The sequence below is a fragment of the Mus musculus genome, chromosome 3 (assembly GCF_000001635.26).
Source record: "Mus musculus strain C57BL/6J chromosome 3, GRCm38.p6 C57BL/6J".
In the NCBI taxonomy this organism is placed as follows: domain Eukaryota; kingdom Metazoa; phylum Chordata; class Mammalia; order Rodentia; family Muridae; genus Mus; species Mus musculus.
Genome location: NC_000069.6, coordinates 32,994,335 through 33,013,366, shown reverse-complemented (window position 1 = coordinate 33,013,366; position 19,032 = coordinate 32,994,335). Strand labels below are relative to the sequence as shown.

The window sequence follows — 19,032 nt, the reverse complement described above, 5'->3', positions numbered from 1 at the left end:
AAATACAGAGCCTGTGTCTCTCAACTGCAGGCAATCCCACAAGGGTCAGGGGACTAAGGGGGCCCACCCACACCTTCACTTCCCACTGATGAAGAAACTAAGCCATTTCGGAGCAGCCCCGCCCTGAGGGCTGGGAAGTGGCTCAGTCGGGAAACACTGGCTGCAAAAACAGAAGAACTTATGTTCAATCCCAGAAGTCCCTGTTAAAAAAACCTAAAAAGTAGACATGGAAGCTTGTAATCCCAGCGCTGGGGAATGGGAACAGAAGGCAGGGGTGGGGAAGGGTTACCAACCCGCCACAACTGAGACAACAGATGACAAAGTAGCGATCCTCTCAACATCAAATCAAGGTTTTGGCCAGACACTTCTCTGCAGGTTCCTGGGAAGATGGCAGTCCAGGACACTCTAGTCCTTTCTATTGGTCCTTTGCTTGTAACAAGGGTATGACTCCACTTTTCACATGGTATTTTGTCACAGGTACCATATTGTATCTGTCTGCACACCTACCTGTATCCAAATTTCCCCTGTGCATGAGGATATCTGTTATCCTGGAACAGCGTCCCAGCCTTCTCAGGACAGCTTCACCTTTAGACACATTTCCAATAAGGTCACCTTCTGAAGTATGGGGGCTTCTACCTAGGAACAAGGGGGTGGAGCCCCATTCAATCCATAACATAATATTATGAATCTTTTATGCCCTACAGTGATTTCCAATCATACTGTGTTGGACACATTGTTTTACAAGCTTAGAACTATAGCTCAAGGCAAAAATCACTACATTTTTTTAATCCCTAACAAGTGTAGTTCTTATAAAAATCAATGCAGAGTAAACAATGTAAGAAACATTTTTCCAACATGATGAATTTTTTTCTAACAAATTTTAAAAGAATATATTTTATTGCTTAATAAGAGAAAATAATTATGTATCCATGATTGATTTTTTCATTCTTTTTTTTTTCCTTGGTGTGTTGCAAATTGAACCCAGGGTCTCCTACATGCTAAGTATTCATAGACTTTTTTTTTCGATTTTTTTAATTAGATATTTTCTTCATTTACATTTCAAATGCTATCCCCAAAGCCCCCTCTAGCCTCCCCCCCCACCCTGCTCCCCAATTTTTTTTCCAATTTTTGAAACACATTCTCACTAAATTGTCCAGGCTGGCCTTGAACTCATTCTGTATCCTAGAAAAATTGTGATTCTCCTATTTCCCAAGTACCTAAAATTATAGACTGCTGCACAAGACCAAGCAAAAATCCTTGATTTTTAAAAAAAAGCCGGTACATCAATATTATATGCAGACTGATAATAATAAATGTCCTGAAAGCCACTGAACAACGGATATTTTAATTAGCAATAATCGCGCTTCAGATAAACCTCATTGGTTACGATACTGCCACTGCGCAAAGCTTACAATGGATATTTTAAATGATTGTCATACAGACAGTGTAACAAAATTTGCAAATTTTGTTGTATAATTTAATAACTTTGATATATGCTAAAGCACAGGGCAGACTCTTTGTCAAAACTCAAGAAGAAAAGGAGGCCCTTGCTATGATTTTTGGAGCCACATAATAGCAAGACATTGAGTCATTAAACCAACAGTTACTTTGGAAGGAACATTTTTCATAATTTATAATTTTTTTATCTTTCTGTTTCACTTGGAGTTAATATACCTATGTTTGGAACTTCCATACATAAGCTACATAATAAAATATCTTAACTATAATATTAGCATCATTCTCATGAAACTCACCTGGCCATGAAGCTAATGACATGTCTCAGAAAAGCTTAGAAATCTGGGAAGCAGGGGCTGGAAAAATGGCTCAGCTGTTAAAGTTGCCAGGCAACCTAGTGTGAAAGCCAGAGTCCAGATCCCTCAGGCATTGGCCTGTAATCCAGATGAAACAGGGTCTCCAGAACAGGCTAGAAGGACCCAGTGTGCTGGCAATCTCTGGGTCTCAGAGGGCCTTCCTCAATTAATAAGGAAGATGAGCAATTAGAGGTTATTCCTGGTATTAACCTAGAATGTCCACATACACCCACATGCAGAGCAGGCATACACCACACACACACACATGCAGAGCATACATAGACAACACATACACACATGCAGTGTGTGCATTTACAGCAAATACAGGTACAAATGGAAATAGAAGAGGAAAACCCTGAAGAGTAAAATCAATGACATATTCCAATAAAGAAGAAAAGGCTGACTTAATTCTTTAAATAGAGTTTATCTATTTGGTAAGATATATTTGAAAGTTTCTATGGTTACATGTCTAAGCCATGCTCCATCATGCAGTGTTAATAACAGTATATCTTCCACCAACTTAACAAAATAAGAATTTTCTGTTTCTTTTGGCAGGGTCTCACTATGTGGCCCTGGTTGGCCCGTTACTCAGAGATCTGCCTCTTCCTGTACACTTAGTGCTAGGATTAAAGTCAGGTGCCATGACATTGACCGCAAACAACACATTCTACTCGATGCCATTCTGTTCTGTTCTAAGTAGCACTTTCAGGAGATTATATATATATATATATATACATATACATATTTTTTCCTATACATTTGCAGTGGCCTGGGAGAGCCTTCTGGTTTCATAGGCTATCAATTTTAGCTGTCCTCAAGATGATTAGAAATGACTGTTTTCACATGTATTGCCTGCCCTTGTCAGGAAATGTTAGCCAGTGGAATTTAGTTATCCAAAAAAGACAGTTTCTGAAACTACCAACATGCCTCAAACCTTACAAACTGCCAAGTAACCAGGGGGTTAAGGGGCAAGGGGAGCTACCATATTAACAGCTACCTCCAGGCTCAGTTGAAGTCTCGATAGGTTTTAAATGGGATGCCTGTATTTGAGGCTCAATGGGAACACCCACTGTGTTAGCGTCTTATTGCTGCACTACAAAACAGGGCACTACAAACATAGCAGGTGAAACAGTGTGCCTCTGTATTTTAAATTTCTGGAAGTCAGAGGCATCAGGAACCCAGCCCTCTCTGGTCAGAGACGTTCATTGCCTTGCTTGCTCCCACTTTGCAATTGTTGACTTAGGCTTCATCAAAAGCAGCTTGCATCTCAGATTCATCGTCACAGTCCCTTCTCAGACTCTGACCCTCCTGGATTGTCCCTATGAGCACACTTAGATGACAAGACCCACAACCTGTGTACTGTACATGGTGACTATCAGGGACCTCGGCAGAAAAGGCCACAAATGTAAAGCTAACATGCTTGGGAGGTATTTCCTTGGCCCTGCCCGCACGTGTATATACACATGCACACTCTGACTCACGTGTATATGTACATGCATATTCTGATTCACATATATATGCACATGCATACTTTGACTCACATGTGTATACATGTGCATATTTTGACATGCTCTCTTGAAAGCAAATGATTGTTGTACTCTTACCTTGAACACAAAAGTTCTAGGACCCAAACCTTCATGTGTCTAGGAGGGTGTTTTAAACTGGATCAAGGCAGTCAGTGAAGCAGCAACCCTTCTGGGCTCAGACATGCCTGCTTTGAAGGGCTTGAGCAGCTGTAAGCCTTCTTCATCAGCCTTGACTACAGGACACTTCACACAACAATGCACTGTCTCCTCCAGAAGCCTGAGTCTGCCCCAACCATCTCTGCTTTCAAAGTTATCATCCTAAGGGCCTCCCGGCTTCAAGGCCGTTCAACCTGTAAGACACTGCTTGCATTAAATAGGCAGTAAGTGGGGCCTTCATGAATGTCTGGCTCCAGCTTCTCATCTACACAGAAAACAATGAAGGCACAGAGAACAAACACAGAAAGGACTCATGATGCTTTCAGAGTGGGCCGTATGACTGGCTGGCTTGAATTTTCAGTTCACTCATTCAGAAGCAGACAGAGATTAAACTAAACCCCTGGCTACTATTTTGTAGCAAATGTACTTTAAGAACCCAAATTCATGATTCCTAGAAAACTTGCTTCTAAGAAAAGTTTAGGGGCAAAGGTCTAATTCTTCATTGTTTGTACAACTGGTAAAAAGGCTGTTCCTTCCATCATAAAGAAGTCTCACTGGGCCTAGACTCCCTGCCACTCCAATAGTGTCTAAAAATCTCATTTAATCACTCAGGCTGCCTGCTGTGCTTAAGTGTGGCTTAGCACACTACTGACTCAGTTCTGGAAGCTTCTTGCCACCCACTTTGTTCCGACTCACAAGCACCTCTCTCTCCAAGCAGATCATTGTTAGAAACTGGCTCCCATCTTCTAAAGAAAACTCCACTATGGCGAGCTGACACCTTCAGACCATTTTGTGATGTTTACTTTATAGAATCCTCCGTGGAGACAAAACCTTTGTTGCTTCTTGTTTTATCCACAAGAACATTTGTTTTTTCTCACTGTGTGTACATTTGATTGTGGCTTGAAAGAGAACAGAAAAACAAAGCTGGCAAAGACTAAATAAGAAAGAATTGGAATTGGGGAATTGTTGCCATTTGGTCTCTCAAAATGTGTGTGTGTGTGAGAGGGAGAGGGAGAGAGAGAGAGAGAGAGAGAGAGAGAGAGAGAGAGAGAGAGAGAGAGAGCATGCACATAAGTGCACACTTGTGCATGCACACACATTGCTGGGAATAAACCAAGCTGGGCTTGTGAGTGCTATGCAAACTGTCCCACCACTACACTACCCTCTACCCTGCCTAAAATGGCATTTACAGAGTGAATAGTTAGCATAAGCCTGGTGCTTTGTGTCATTGGATCATTTAATCTTCATCCCACATTTATAAGACTATTGATTCTCCATTTTCAGATTCGGCAACTGGAGCTCAGGCTGCCCAGGAAATCTAGCTCAAGGCACATTAGAAGTATGATGGTTAGGGACCCATTTCACTCAAACACCAGAGACTCTTCTGGGGATGGCTAGCTCATGTACAGGACAGACTGCATGACTAAGGAACCTAGCCTTGTGGGCTCCATGGAGCTCTGCCAAGTGGACACCCAAGTGGAAAGCAGGTGAAATGGGGTTGATCTGTCAATCACACCCAATCTCCACCCAGAGGACAAGTTGAAAATCCATGGGACTTGTAATTGGAGAAAGTGCTATAATGGTTACTATACACTGTGGGGGGTGGGGGGTGGTCAACACAGGAGCTCCACTATCCACTCTTGCATTTCCCAAACTAAGGAAAGACTCCTAGATAGCTACCAGACCAATTGCACACTTGGCCTCCAAGAGAGGAAGAGCTGGAGGAACTATCTCTCCTTTTGGCTTTCTGGTTCTCAGGTAGGGCTAGTCAAATATGAGTTGCCCGCACTCAGAAAAGAATAGGTCAGAAAGCTGGCCTAATTAATTCTGACTTGCCTGGGTTTGCATGGGAACATACTCTTATTTCTGCCTTCTCTAAAGTACTTAGTACAATGAAATCAACCCACTAGAAAGTAAAGGTGTAGCCATTTTATAGCTGGTTGTCTGGAATTACAATTGGCATATTAAATATCGGGGCATCAGCACTCACTCCTGTTCATCAACTGGGTTATAAAACCCCTTTCCAGTGAGACCCAAACACACTGCTGACTTAATCCATGCTATCAACATAGAGGCTACATGGGCCCAATTGATGCATTTACTTTGGAAAAAAAAAATACTGGGGCTAGAGAGGTACGTCAGCTGGTGAAGTGGTTGGCTTGTAAGGACAAGGCTCTAGGTTCCATCCCCAGAAACCATATTTAAGAAAGAAAAGTAGAATAAGAGTGGACATGGTGGTATGATCCTAGCCCTGGGAAGGCAGACATAGGCACAGCTTTGAGGATCAAAGGCCAGCCAGACAAATCTACTTATCCAGTTCCAGGACAGTGTGGACTTCATCTCAAAAAACAAAGTGGACAGTGCCTAAGTACAACACCTAAATTTGTCCTCTGACATCCACAAGTAAGATGTGTCCCCACCCACACCCTGAATCATGCGTACACACATACACACACACACACACACACACACACACACACACATAAAAAACAAATGAATGCATAATAAAAACTACAGGAAGTAAATGGCTTCTCTTGCCTTCTTCTGTCTCCCATAGTGTTGACCACTGGCTTGGATCTCCTTGACCTGAGTGAACCCGTCTCTCAAACCCAAACCAAAGCCAAGAAATCTGAGCCCTCATCAAAGAGCTCGTCCCTCAAGAAGAAAGCTGATGGCTCCGACCTCATCAGTGCAGATGCTGAGCAGAGAGCACAGGCTCTCCGAGGGCCAGAGACATCATCCTTAGATTTAGGTAAGGCAAAGGTTTGCAGCAGCTCTGGTGTGGCCTTGTCTTGTTGGTGCTGCTAAGACAGGCAAGTTCACAGATGACTTTAAAACAGTGAACATATGAGTAGGAAAGATAAAGCTCTTTCAGGAAGCTGGGAAGAGTATAGCATCTTTTGTGCTTAGATGAGTAGCCATAAAAGCTCGGCTTCATGAAAGAAGTATTGATTCATTCACTTATGTGTCCTTCCCAATGGACTGAGCTTGCGATGGGTGACAAACAATTCTCAATTTTATCCTGAGAGCTAAAATTAAAGGAAAGTGTACACCTTGCTTTCTAGGAACTCTCAGTTTAACACAAGTGAGAAACAAGGGAGACAAATAAGAGCATCAGGGGACTTGGGGACATTCAGACAAAACATCCCTAAGATAATGTCCAAGATGGTGATGACAGCTAGCAATACTCATCAATGTCATCTTGCAATATCCAGGAACCAGAACCACTTACTTACATGTTTTACCTCGTCATTACAACTCCAAAATACGTGAAAACCAGGCTCTAAAATTTAACTTGTCCAAGATCTCACAACTAGTAACAGAAAGAGATGAAAATGTGGACCTGACCCTAGTTAACTTCGGAGCTCAAACTGTTATCTACATACTCCACATCCCCCTGAGAAAGGACAGTTTGCTTCTCAGTTCATGCAACTAGACAAATCAAGCAAATGTGTGTGCTTCTGTGTGTGGTGTGTGTGTGTGTGTGTGTGTGTGTGTGTGTGTGTGTTCATATGCTTATGTGTGCATGTGCATGTTTGTGTACATGCATCTATGTGCCAGGTAAATGCATATAGATTCATAACTAGGTCTTGAAATTAATTTTACTTAATTGCTTCAACTGTAAAAGCAATCTTATCTTAATAAGTCTTGTTTTTATTTAGGTATATGTGTTTCATTTTAGTCTCGTGTGCACTTAAGAAGGTAAATCTTAGCCTTGGGTCTAAGACACATGGACTGCATATAGTTTGCCTGGAATCTCGATCTTAATCAATCCCTTTTTTGTCTGCTTGGTCCTGGGATTTCTCCTCCACTTTCTTCTTCCTTAGTAGACATTCAAACACAACTGGAAAAATGGGATGATGTCAAGTTTCACGGTGACCGAACAAGCAAGGGGCATCTCATGGCAGAAAGGAAATCATGCTCTTCCAGAACTGGGTCCAAAGAGCTTCTTTGGTAAGATGTCCTGATGCCCCTGAACAGCACCTTACAATGCTTTATGGGTGTGATTGTCACATCTGGAAATAACCAGTGAGCTCGGTTAATCCAGATATCTAAGGAGTCTGGATTAAAATAGATGTCTAGATCAAAATAGAATAGCAATCTATATGCTATCACTTCCACAAATCACTTTGACAATTTGAAAAGGGAAAAGGAAAGGGAAATGGAAAAAGAAGGGAAAGGGAAAGGGAAAGGAAAGGGAGAAGGGAAGGGAAAGGAAAGAGGGAACGGGAAAGGGAAAAGGAGAAAGGAAAGAGGGAAAGGGAAAAAAGGGAAAAAGGGAAAGGGGAAAAAAGGGAAAAGGGAAAGGGGAAAAGGGAAGAGAGGGAAAAGGGAAAGGGGAAAGGGAAAAAGGGAAGGGGGAAAGGGAAAAAGGGAAAGGGAAAGAAAAAGAAAATTTAGTCAAAAAGGATTTGATGAAGAGGTCCTGGTTGATAATTTTAATAATTGTGTAACTAAATATGTAACTAAGCCATTAATAAACAGAACGCATGTGTGTGTGTGTATGTGTGTGTGTCTGTGTGTGTGTGTGTGTCTGTGTGTGTGTGTGTGTCTGTGTGTGTGTGTGTGTGTGTGTGTGTGTGTGTATGGGGTGGATATCTAATGTTCATTGCAACAGTGATATTTAAGTTGTTGCTGGTTACATAACTTTCCTGCTCTCTCAACTATCCACTGCCATCTACTACAGTAATTAGAGATGAATCGTGGACACTCAGGAAAGAATGTGGCCACTTGAGTTTTACCAGGTGTGTTAATTACTTTCCTGTTGCTGTGCTGATAAGACACCTGAACAAAAGCAGTTTGGGAAGGAAAGGGTTTAGTTCACCTTAGAATTCTTAGGTTGCAGTGTACCACTGAGCCCAGAGCACTGCTGACTTAGTCTCCTGCCTTGCCTCAGCTTGCTTCCCTGTACAAACGAGGACTATAGGTTCCTATAGGTTGCAATGCCCACAGTGGGCTGGGCCCTCCCCATTAACGGAGAAAGTGTCCTCCAGACAAACCCACAGGCTAATCTGATGTGAACATTTCCTCTACTGAAGGTTCTTTTTGCCCAAGTGACTCTAGTTTGTGTCCAGTTAAGAAAAAGTAGCCAGAACACCATGGTTTTAAAGTTTTGTATAGGGCAGCCTCCTATTTATCTCTCTCTCCTTTGCCCTCATACAAATCCCATATTGTGACGATCCAGACCCATAGAGATCTACCTTTTGAACTGCCTCCAACAAGAACAGAACACTTTTTTCAAAATATAAAATTTCCTGTATAAGAAAAAAAGTGTCCCGTTCATTTCCTCTTTGCCCACAATTCAACTGGACTCTAAACTACAAAGAAAAAACAGAGCTGTCAGGTTTTTTTAGATTCTGGAAGTGGCAGTTATGGAGGAGGAAACTTACAGAAGTTTGTTTCTGGTTCCTGGCTGGGCTGCTGGCTGGGCTTGTTCTTGCTGTACGTGAGTGTCCCTCATCTCTCCTTGCAGGTCCGCAGAACACAGATCTCAGCCAGAGCTGAGTACTGGGAAAAGCGCCCTCAACTCTGAGTCGGCTTCCGAGTTGGAACTTGTAGCTCCAGCACAGGTAATAAAAGTGAATCTCAGGAAATCCGTCTGCTCTAGCAGGAGCTGCACCGTAAATATTTTATTTGAGTTTTGCACAGAAAGTTTGAAATGTTTTTCCAAACTTTGCATTGCAAAGTGTGTTCTCACCCCATAGCTGTCTCGGTGCTTAGAATAACTGATTGTATACACTTCCATGTATTTGGCTGGGAAACGTGTTAATGAATTCACTGTGTGCTTAGCACATTTTCCCTGTACTGCCATTGACTGTCCCATTTATTTGGCAATACAAAAATCTGTTCTAGTCCAGTATTAGCTCTGCTTATGTAAAAGAACATAAAGAAGAGGAAACAGCATGCTGAGTGTTCATTCACATCTTTGCCCTGAGGAGTAAGAGAATATACCCAGGAATCTGCCACATTAAAATAAATTGTATGCCAAAGATTATGTTATTCCAGCACTAACAGTAACAGCAGCCACAATGAGAGCTACCACCCAGAGTGACCAGGAGGGAGAGCCATAGAGACTTATTGGGTGCTTTTCCTGTCTTATACCTAAATACTCAGTAATCCTATGTATTGTTGAAATTTCTAATCCCAATCCAGTGTTTCTACCCCACCTTTGACCTAAATTTAGTTTCCAGATAAAAGACACTCAATTTTTATTATTTACAATAAGTCCCAAACAATACAAGAGCTGGGAAGATATCTAACCTCTATGCTGTTAGAATCTACTTTTCATTTGATAACCCTAAGTTATTACTTACTATGTTTCATCTGGGCTGCTCTTAACTCCAACTGGCTAGCCCTCAGGGCCATGTTTTCTTGACTCTTCCAATCCATGGTGGCTGCTGCTGCTTTTTCTTCTTCTTCTTCTTCTTCTTCTTCTTCTTCTTCTTCTTCTTCTTCTTCTTCTCCTTCTTCTTCTTCTTCCTCCTCCTCCTCCTCCTCCTCCTCCTCTTCCTCCTCCTCCTTCTCCTCCTCCTCCTCACTTTCCTCTCTCCTCATGGTTCTCCTACTACCCCCAAATGGGGAACCCTAAACCCTGCCTATGTCTATCTGCCCAGCTATTGACTATCAGCATCTTTTTTCACCAATCAAAAATAACTTGGGGGCAAGGTTACACTGTGTCACTTCAGTCTACTTTCAGTCTCTCTCTTTTCTAGGGCAACCAGGTCTTAGGGGCCTATACTTAGCATTACAATACATAGCAATAGACCAAAGCTCAACACACGTGCATTACTGTAAGCTTCATTATAAAGATATTTCTCACAGGAGCCTATGAGTCTCAGTAAACTCAACCATGTCTTGCTGGGGTACCATAGCAAAAAGAAGTAGGATGTGAATTCTGTCTGTCCAGGCCCAGGGCTCCTCAATAGGCTTCCCTATCAGCATTTACCCCTCCCACTGTTCTGAAATGGCAATCTCTTTCTATCCCTGGGACATATTTTAAGGCCTTGCCCTTCAACCACAAATATCTCCCAAGAACTATGTGTACGTATTCCTGCCTTCTACAATCCAACTGCACTAAGACTAAATATGGAAAGAAATGAGCAAAAGAAATGGTCTAGAATTTGCCACTGCACATGTTGTGAGCCACAGGGGATATAGAGAAGTGACATGAGATAGGGGAATGTTTAAGGCTGGAGCACTGACCCAACAGGAAGAATATGCAGAGGACCTAAGTTTGGTTCCAGCACACACGTTGAACAGCTCATGGCAGCCTGTAAGAGGGGGTTCAACTCCCCCTTCTGGCCCCACAGTCATTCCTACAGTGGGTATTATTGTTGAGTATGAGAGTTTCAAATGTAAACTTGAGCTGATCTGGTCCCGACAAAAGGCAGAACAAGGTAAGCTCCTCGTGGCTCCATTGTCCAGAGAGGGAATCGATGAAATGGAAAGATGTTTGTGGACCTCACAACTAGAGAGTGACTGTGGGAAGAACCCAGAAAGCCAATGATGATTGGGCTCTTGGAACTTCCCCTACATATTCATCACCCTCAGGAGCAAGGACATGGCTGTTCCCAGACCGCAGCTGGACATCCAGTTCACCCACTTTCTGAACACATTGCCTGACTTTAAAGAATTGCAAATGTAGCGTGAAAAAAAATGAAATTTTAGTGCTCACTTTAAATGTATCTTCTTAAGAGAAAAAGGACAGCAGCCATTAGAAAAACAGTGTCCATGAGAGCATGAGCGAGCTCCACTCAGCTCAAGTCATTGGTACTGTTTCATGTTTCATCCACTGCCATCTCTGGAACAGTGAAATGCAAAAACAAAGCATTTATTTGTTTTGAAGCAGAGAGAGACTTGGCACAGGTGGGCCATTCTACAACAAGCTGGGCCAGAGGAACAGCTGGGGCCCCCAGTTGCCATAGAAACCCACAATGCATTTATCTTATTATCCCAATGACTACTAGTCTCCTGCTGGTCTGTTAATTCCATCCCCACCACACTGTCCTGCTTACCCTATGCAAACATATTACACTTGGAAAATTGTTTTTGAGCTCCCTCGTGTTGTCTTTCAAAATACTCCTTCCAATTCACCGTGAGAGCTCTCTGCCCAGGTGACTCTCAAGAGTGTCTGCTGAACCAGCTGTAAGGGGTTACCTCTTCTATTACTTTTTGAAACATTGTATCAAGACTTGCCTTTTAAAAAAAATCATACTCTTCTAGTTTTCATTCCAATCCATAGCTAAGTAAGAAAATGTTCATGAAATGCAGGCTTAATGTTGTACCCGAAACACAGTCTTTGAAACAAACCAGGAAGAAAACAGACAGGTGTGTGATGAAAGCCAGAAGAGCAGGCTGGGAGGCAGCTCATAGGAACACTCGTTTTGTAAGCATGAGAACCCGAGTTCCCCATAAAATAATGATGGCACATGCTCAGCAATCCTTGCATAGAGGAGGCAGAAGCAGGAGAATCCCTAACGCTCCCTGGTTGGTCAGCCTTGCCTAATTGACAAGTAGCCGGCCAAATGAGAGACCTTGTCTCAAAGACTGAGGTAGAGGGGGCATGAGGAGTAATGAAAGCAAGACACTTGACCTCTAGCCTGCACTTGCACATGCACACACTTGCACGTGCACACACACAGAAAGATGTGTGTACTGTTAGACACACTATTCATCACTGTGAATAGTAGATGCAGTGTACTTGTAACAAATATAGAACAAAATTTCTTCTAAAGATGAGTTCACAGATCATTCAGACAGGCCATTCTGACTCCCCCAAGCCTGCCCCACACTCACTCAGATGACTCACAGGAAAGCAGGACAATGGTTTCCTCTCCCTCAGTCCAATAGAAATTATCCCAAGCAGTGACTCAACAGATACTGAGCGATTTACAAACCTCATTTTAAAATCATACTTCAGAATCACAAAGAAAACAGGAACAGATAATATGAAAACTTACATTTTCCCATTTTCTTTTCAAGATGGGGAGGAGAGAAAGTATGGTGCAATATCAAGTGGTGTCTTGAACACAAAACTCAGAGAAGCAAGAGATTACAGTGAGTGATGCAATCACTGTGTACTTAAGGACAAGGGCTCTTGACACTTAGCCCAAACTATATAATTGTCATTCCACAAACTGAACTGTTTAAAGAGATCATACAATCTGGAAAGAGTACTTTAAAAAAAATAGTTTGAAGAGCTGAAGAAAACACAAAAGGAAAGGCTGCGAAATTCAGTTTTCCCATCTGGGTAGTGTGTCACCGGCTGAGCCATCTGGGTAGTGTGTCGCCGGCTGAGCCATCTGGGTAGTGTGTCACCGGCTGAGGCAAAGGGCGAGAATACAGATTCTTCTGCAGACATGATCCAAGCATCTCCTTCCGCATTTGCACTCTGGAAGCTCCAAGCCCAAGACAGGCTCAGATTCTCCAACATGAGCAGGTGCTCCAGTTGCAGGCCTCAGTTATATAACTCACAGATGACCCATTCCAGCAGAGCTGAGCTTTCTCATGGTTCATCACTACCCTTTAGTGTTTCTCATGCACTGTGTGAAATGCCCACTGTGACCTTAGGTTTTTATATTACCTCTACTTTACATTAACAGGTAAAAGCTGTTTCTTCTAAGAGTTGCATATCTAACTCCATTAAAATCCATTAAAATTTGTGAAACCCTTGTTCTTAAGCACAGAGCATCCACTGGTATCAGCCATCCTGTGTTGCTCGCCTGAGAGAACTCATAAGCCATTGTTACTTTTATTATTGCAAAGCCCAATTATTATTTAATTCTGTTGAATGAATATGAGCTGGGCAATGCTCAAGAATGTCTGTTTCTCTCTTATAGAAACTTAATAAAACAATTAGAATTGTTATACAATTTATTCTGTGTACAATTCACTCTCTTCCTGAATTTATCATAGATCCTTACTTTTAGAAAAACTGCTGACTTCCATGTCAGTTCAGTAAATATGCTTGAGACTCTAGTGTCCTTACAGACATAAGTGAGGCAGTAAGCAAAACTCACAGGTTAGGTTACAAGATACACACACTTAGAGGAATCCAAGCTGGCATACCACGGAGATTCTGCACACCTATCTTATTGAAGCCAACTTACAGAACCATCTGGATATCCATCAGCAGACAAGTAATGAAAATGTGTACATAAACCACTAGAAAAGTGAAAATCTGTCATCTGTGGGAAAATCAAAAGAATTGCAGTCATTGTGTTAAGTGAAAGAAGCGAGAAAGACAATCACATTTTCTTGTCTCGGGTGCAGAAGCTAGACTAAAGAATCTAGAATAAAGGTTTGAAAGAAGGGGAGCTCTTTGGGAAGATAACAGACGGTAGTGGCATGGGGGAGGTGAAAACAAGATCAAGGAGTTGGAGAGTGAACAAAATCAAATGATCCAGGCACGGGAGAGATGACTCCGCAGCACAAGTGCGTAGTGCTCTTGAAAAGAATGGAAACTTGGTTCCAGCACCCATGTTGAGAAGTTCACAACAGCCTGTAACTCTAGCTGTGAGCCTCTGAGCACCATAAGCACTGGACTCACACACACACACACTCCACTATAACTAACATAAATACATTTAAAATTTACACAATGACCACAGGTAAATGAGAACGTCATGATGAGGCCCATTCTTTCATACAATGAATATACACTGGTAAAATAGGAGGGTACTCAAAGAAGTATTAGGACTCTCTTGTCTCAGGAAAACAATCCAACCCAACGCTCTGTAAATACGAGTCATTCTGCCTATCAGGAGTGTATAATCTCTTTCCTCTCCATGCCACTTACAAGGAGCTGTCAACAGGGTGGGAAGGAGGTGAAGCTGGGGGAGAAGAGAAGGAGGCCAACGATGCCAGAGGAGAGCAAGGAACTGAAGGAAAAACTGGGAAATCATTTTCAACAAAGGAAATCAGAACAGTTGGAAATTCTCAGCAAGTTCTTTCCACATGAATAAATAAAAGACCCTAACTGGGGGAGACACAGATTTAACAACAGAAGGAGGACCTAGTGAACAACTACAACCAAACCACGCATGCTCTCCTTCTGGACCATTTTTAAGTGGTTTCAGGAGTAGTTTCTCCGTGTGTCTGAGAATATGCTGGCCACCTCTTTTCAACATCAGCGTTTTCCTGAAGTTCGGCCCAGGTTTTCATAGCAGAATGGATACAGTGGCCATGTGCTACCACACTCTAGAGAAAGAAATGTTTCTTTGCACAAGAGGGATAGCTTTTGTGTGTGCACCCTGCATGACAAATGTCTGTTGGCTAAGAATAATAATAAAAAAAAAAATCCTTGATCATTCCAGTGAGACTCGTATTTAAACACTCTGAGAGTCTAAACTGTCAGCATCAACTACCACAGGAATGTGCAGTAAATACAAAACGTAGTATGTATTTGTATTTATGTGAATAATACTACTCAATAATTCTTACAGGGACTCTGTGAGTTAATATAGACTCTGCATAGGAGACGCTGGAAATTCAATACTTTGCTCAAGGCATCTGGGTGGCAATAAACTGGGGATTGGCCTTAAGCAGCCTGACTTCAGAGACTGCCTTAACAATTGGGTCACAAAGCACCCAAGGTCGAGCAGTCATTGTATCGTTCTTTTTCTAAAGTAAGCACACATACTTTCAGTCTTTATTTTAACAGTGTTCTAATTTTATTTCTGCTGCTGTGGTAAAATACCCCACAACAAGCAACTTCATGGGAAAAGATTCATTTGACTTACAATTCCTAGTTTTGGTCCATCCTTAAGGGAAGTCAGAACAGGAAAGTGACGCAGCTAGTCACAGTGTATCCACAGACGGGATCAGAAGGGATGGAATGAATGCATCCTGCCTTTCCTATAAGCTTACAGACAGCTAGCTTTCTCTTCTCCTGCTGTTCTGGGACCCCTACTTAGGCAATGAATGGTGTTGTTGTAATTGGCTGGGTCTTTCTATATTATTTAACATAATCAAAATAAATCCCCCAGAGACAAGCCCACAAGCCAACCTGATACAAATAACTCCTCAGTTAGACTCTCCTTCCAAAGGGTCCTGGTTGGATTTTTTTTTCAACTTGACATAAGCTAGAATTATCTATGAAACCTCAGTTAAGGAAATCCTTGATCATATTACCTATAGGCATATCTGTAGGGCAATTTCTTCGTTATTGATCGGCATGGGAGCAGGCAGCCCACTGTGAGCTGTGCCACCCTTGGCCAGGAGGTTTTAACTTGTGTAAGAAAGCAAGCTCAGTGAGCACAGGAGAGCAAACCAGTAAGCAGCACTCCTCCTTGGCTTCCGCTTCAGCTCCTGCTTCCACGCCCCTGCTTTGCGTTCCTGACCTGACTTCCATCAATGGCAGGAGTTTTAGTATGAAGTAGACTCAGGAGAGTTATTTTCAGTCATGGTATTTTATAGCACAGAAAGAGAAGAGTAACTAAGACAACAGCTGATTCCAGGTTGTGACAAGTTGACAGTAAATGCCATGCATACCTTGTCCATGCTTATGAACTTGAGATGTATCCCCTTATGCATAATACATGTGCAGATCCGGGATCTTCCTTTGTGGTCCTGGGCCAGCATCTCAGCAGTACCTGAGGATTTGTGGAGAGGCAGATATGAGGCTCCTCACCAGACTTCCTGAATCAGAGACCCCAGGGTAGGGGCTGTCACGTGAATTTTAAAAGACTCTGGGTATTTCAGTGCTCACTCATGTTTGAGGATGACTGTTATATGAGCTAGGATTTTAAGATGGCTGCCACTCAAACTGACAGGTGTAATTGTTCTGTTTACCAGACCTTGTATCAAAATGCCAAACAATATCAACAGCCCACAAGCCCTGCTGTATTTTTCCAAATCACAGGTTTTTCCTCTGATAAAATTAGATATGTTTGATGTCTGGGTTTCAAGGACGGCGGATTTATCATCTAGATGTGCTCAGTTCTGTCTGTTACTTTTTTTTTTAAATTGTACGTGTATGAGTGTTTTGCCTGTGTGTACGTATGTGTCACCTGTTTGCCTAATACCAAGGAATGTCAGAAGAGGGCATTGGATGACCTAGATCTGGAGTTACAGGTCATTGTGAGCCATCAGGTGTGTGCTGGAAATTGAACGCAGGTCTTCTGAAAGAACAAGTGCTCTACGCCACTGTGCCATCTCTCGGGCCCCTAGGCTCAGTTCTTAACCAGCATGTCTCAGCACAGCATTAAAGAATGGAAAAGGATCAAAATTTTCAACTGACTATCAACTGCTATTTATATTCCATAACATTTAACTTCTGCTTCCTTGAGCCAAAAACATTAAAAATGGTAAGTTAGATAACACTTATCTTAGTAATAACCTAAAGCCTTTCAAATGGTGTGAGAAATAGAGTATCCCTAAATGGTAATTGTACTATCAGAATAAAATGTCATTTGCACAGTAAGACTCTATCTGGGCTTGCTGTGTTAAGTGGGAAAGAGGAGCTGACCTGTAAGCCTGGAATCCTGATATGCGGTGCCCTTTGCAGCTTGTGATTCATATCGCAGCTGGGTCCTGAAACATTAATGAAGAGAGAGGCCGGGGACGCTAATAGAATCCTGTTAGGTCAAACTTCCCAGCAAAACGGGTTCTGTTTCACCAGTGCAAAGTGCCTGCTGATAAAACACTGTCTCAGACAACAGTCTTAGTGCTTCTTTTGTTGCTAAAGCCACTTCTGGGCCATGCACTACACATAATGTACCCTTGTACCAAATACCAAATGTATCCCTTTATCATTGTCTTATTTGACAAACAAAAGTTTATGTTTATCGCATATAATATAATGTTTTGTAATATGTATGCACAGCAAGTTGACTCAGTCTGATTCCTGTATTCATATGCATTCACATCCTTGGGGGTTTTCTAGAAAGAAACCTAAACTCCCTGCAGTGCTTCTCAAGGACACGATACATTGTTTACGATAGGCACAGAGTTCCACCCTAGATTCCCAGATAAAGCTTTGTAACCTTTGACCGACAGTGTACCACCACTTCCCACAGCCCCAGTTGTAGCTACCACCATCCTCCATCTTTCTGAGAGGTCATCTGGTTTAGACAGCACATATTTAGTTTGAATCTGATACCTGCCTGGCATTCCGTGCTGGCTTATTACACTATCTATAATGTCCTCCATCTCCTGCAAGTCACAAATGACACTTCCTCTTCTTGAAAACTTCTGAGTTCCACGGTGCGTGCATGTTAAGCCACCAGCTGATAGACAGCCTCTCTCATCCTGTCTGCCCGATGCCACACTGACATGTAATGAGTGCAAAGGTTGCTTTGGCATGATACTCTCCTTTCCTTGGCAGCATCCGATAGGTTTAGTTTTGATTTTCTGAGGGTGCTCTGTACTGTTTCACAATAACATGAATCTCCATTCCCACCGATACTATGTAAGAGTCTACTTTTCCCTTCATCTTCTCCAACATTCTTTTAGTCTTCCTGGCAACAGCCCAACCCACATGAGGTGATATCGACTGTGGTTTTCATTTTCTCTCTGCTGAGTTGAGGAGACTACTTGTCATAAGCCTGTTGGTAATTTTTGTTTGTCCTTCCGAGAAATATCTCCCCATGGTCTTTGGCTTATTTCAATGGGGTTGGTCACTCATTGGCATTCCTTTTGTTTCCAAAGCTAGACATCTGAGAAGACCTCAAATGAGGAATTGCCTTCATCTGATTGGCTTGTAGGCAAACACATGGACCATTGTCTAGATTGGTGATTGATGTGGAGGACCCCGCCCACTGTGGGTGGTGCCATCCTTGGAGGGTGGTCCTGGGTTGTATGAGAAAGCAAACTATGTACCCCAGAATAGAGTGTTCCCATGGCCTCCACCTCAGTTCCCTCCTCCAGGTTCTTGCTTTGAGTTCCAGCCCTGGATTCCCTTGATGGTGAACTCTAACCTGTAAGATGTAATTAACCCTTCCCTCCCCAAACTGATTTTGGTCAGTGTTTTATCACAGCAACCAAAAGCAAACTAAGACATGGTCTTTTCTCATAGAGTACAATTTAGTGTTTTAAAATTTACATGTGGATTACCATTGGACTTTAAGTAGTTGCCTTGAATCTAGACTTCTTTGTGTGATATAGACATTTTAACTGTTATTCTTCCAACCCCCAAGCCTTCAACTTACTTGCTAGTATATAAATAATAAATTTGGGGAAGAAGCCCCATTGTTCATTTCTTGCATGCGTCTGCATTTTAGTATTTGTTTTTGTTAACTTATCCATGGAGGGGCCAGTAGAGAGATGAGGGACTTTGCTTAAGAAGCAAGGCAGTCAGTCCTGAACAGATCAGAGCCCCCAAAACTGCTTAGGAAATAAACAGCAGACAGCTCGCCAAGTTACGCACAAGGCTACTTAGCTTTCTATGAGCAGCAAGTGTCCTTCTGAGTTAGCTTCTCTCCTGGGCAACAGGGTCCCAGCCACCTAGTGTCTATCACCTGTGTTTTTACATTTTGAAATTGCATTTGTTCATTTATTTCTAATTATGTATATTGTGCTTGTCTGCATCCCTGTATGTG

The 19,032-nt window shown here is 42.3% G+C and overlaps 1 protein-coding gene and 1 pseudogene across 24 annotated transcripts in view; one reads left to right on the top strand and one right to left on the bottom strand.

The window, feature by feature from the left end:
* Pex5l (peroxisomal biogenesis factor 5-like) overlaps nucleotides 1-19,032 on the top strand; it is a 195,377-nt gene that overhangs the window by 129,936 nt on the left and 46,409 nt on the right. For 12 of the 24 annotated variants that reach the window (NM_001163516.3, NM_021483.5, NM_001310460.1 and 9 more), the window contains 3 exons: nucleotides 6,051-6,245; nucleotides 7,324-7,447; nucleotides 8,967-9,063. In NM_001163516.3, the coding sequence (NP_001156988.1) occupies nucleotides 6,051-6,245; nucleotides 7,324-7,447; nucleotides 8,967-9,063 (416 nt within the window). Of the gene's footprint in view, nucleotides 1-6,050; nucleotides 6,246-7,320; nucleotides 7,448-8,966; nucleotides 9,064-19,032 lie in introns of all 24 variants that reach the window. The other 12 variants (NM_001289505.2, XM_006535506.4, XM_011249693.2 and 9 more) reach the window with 1 other exon arrangement.
* On the bottom strand, nucleotides 1,253-1,409 carry Gm23214 (annotated as a pseudogene).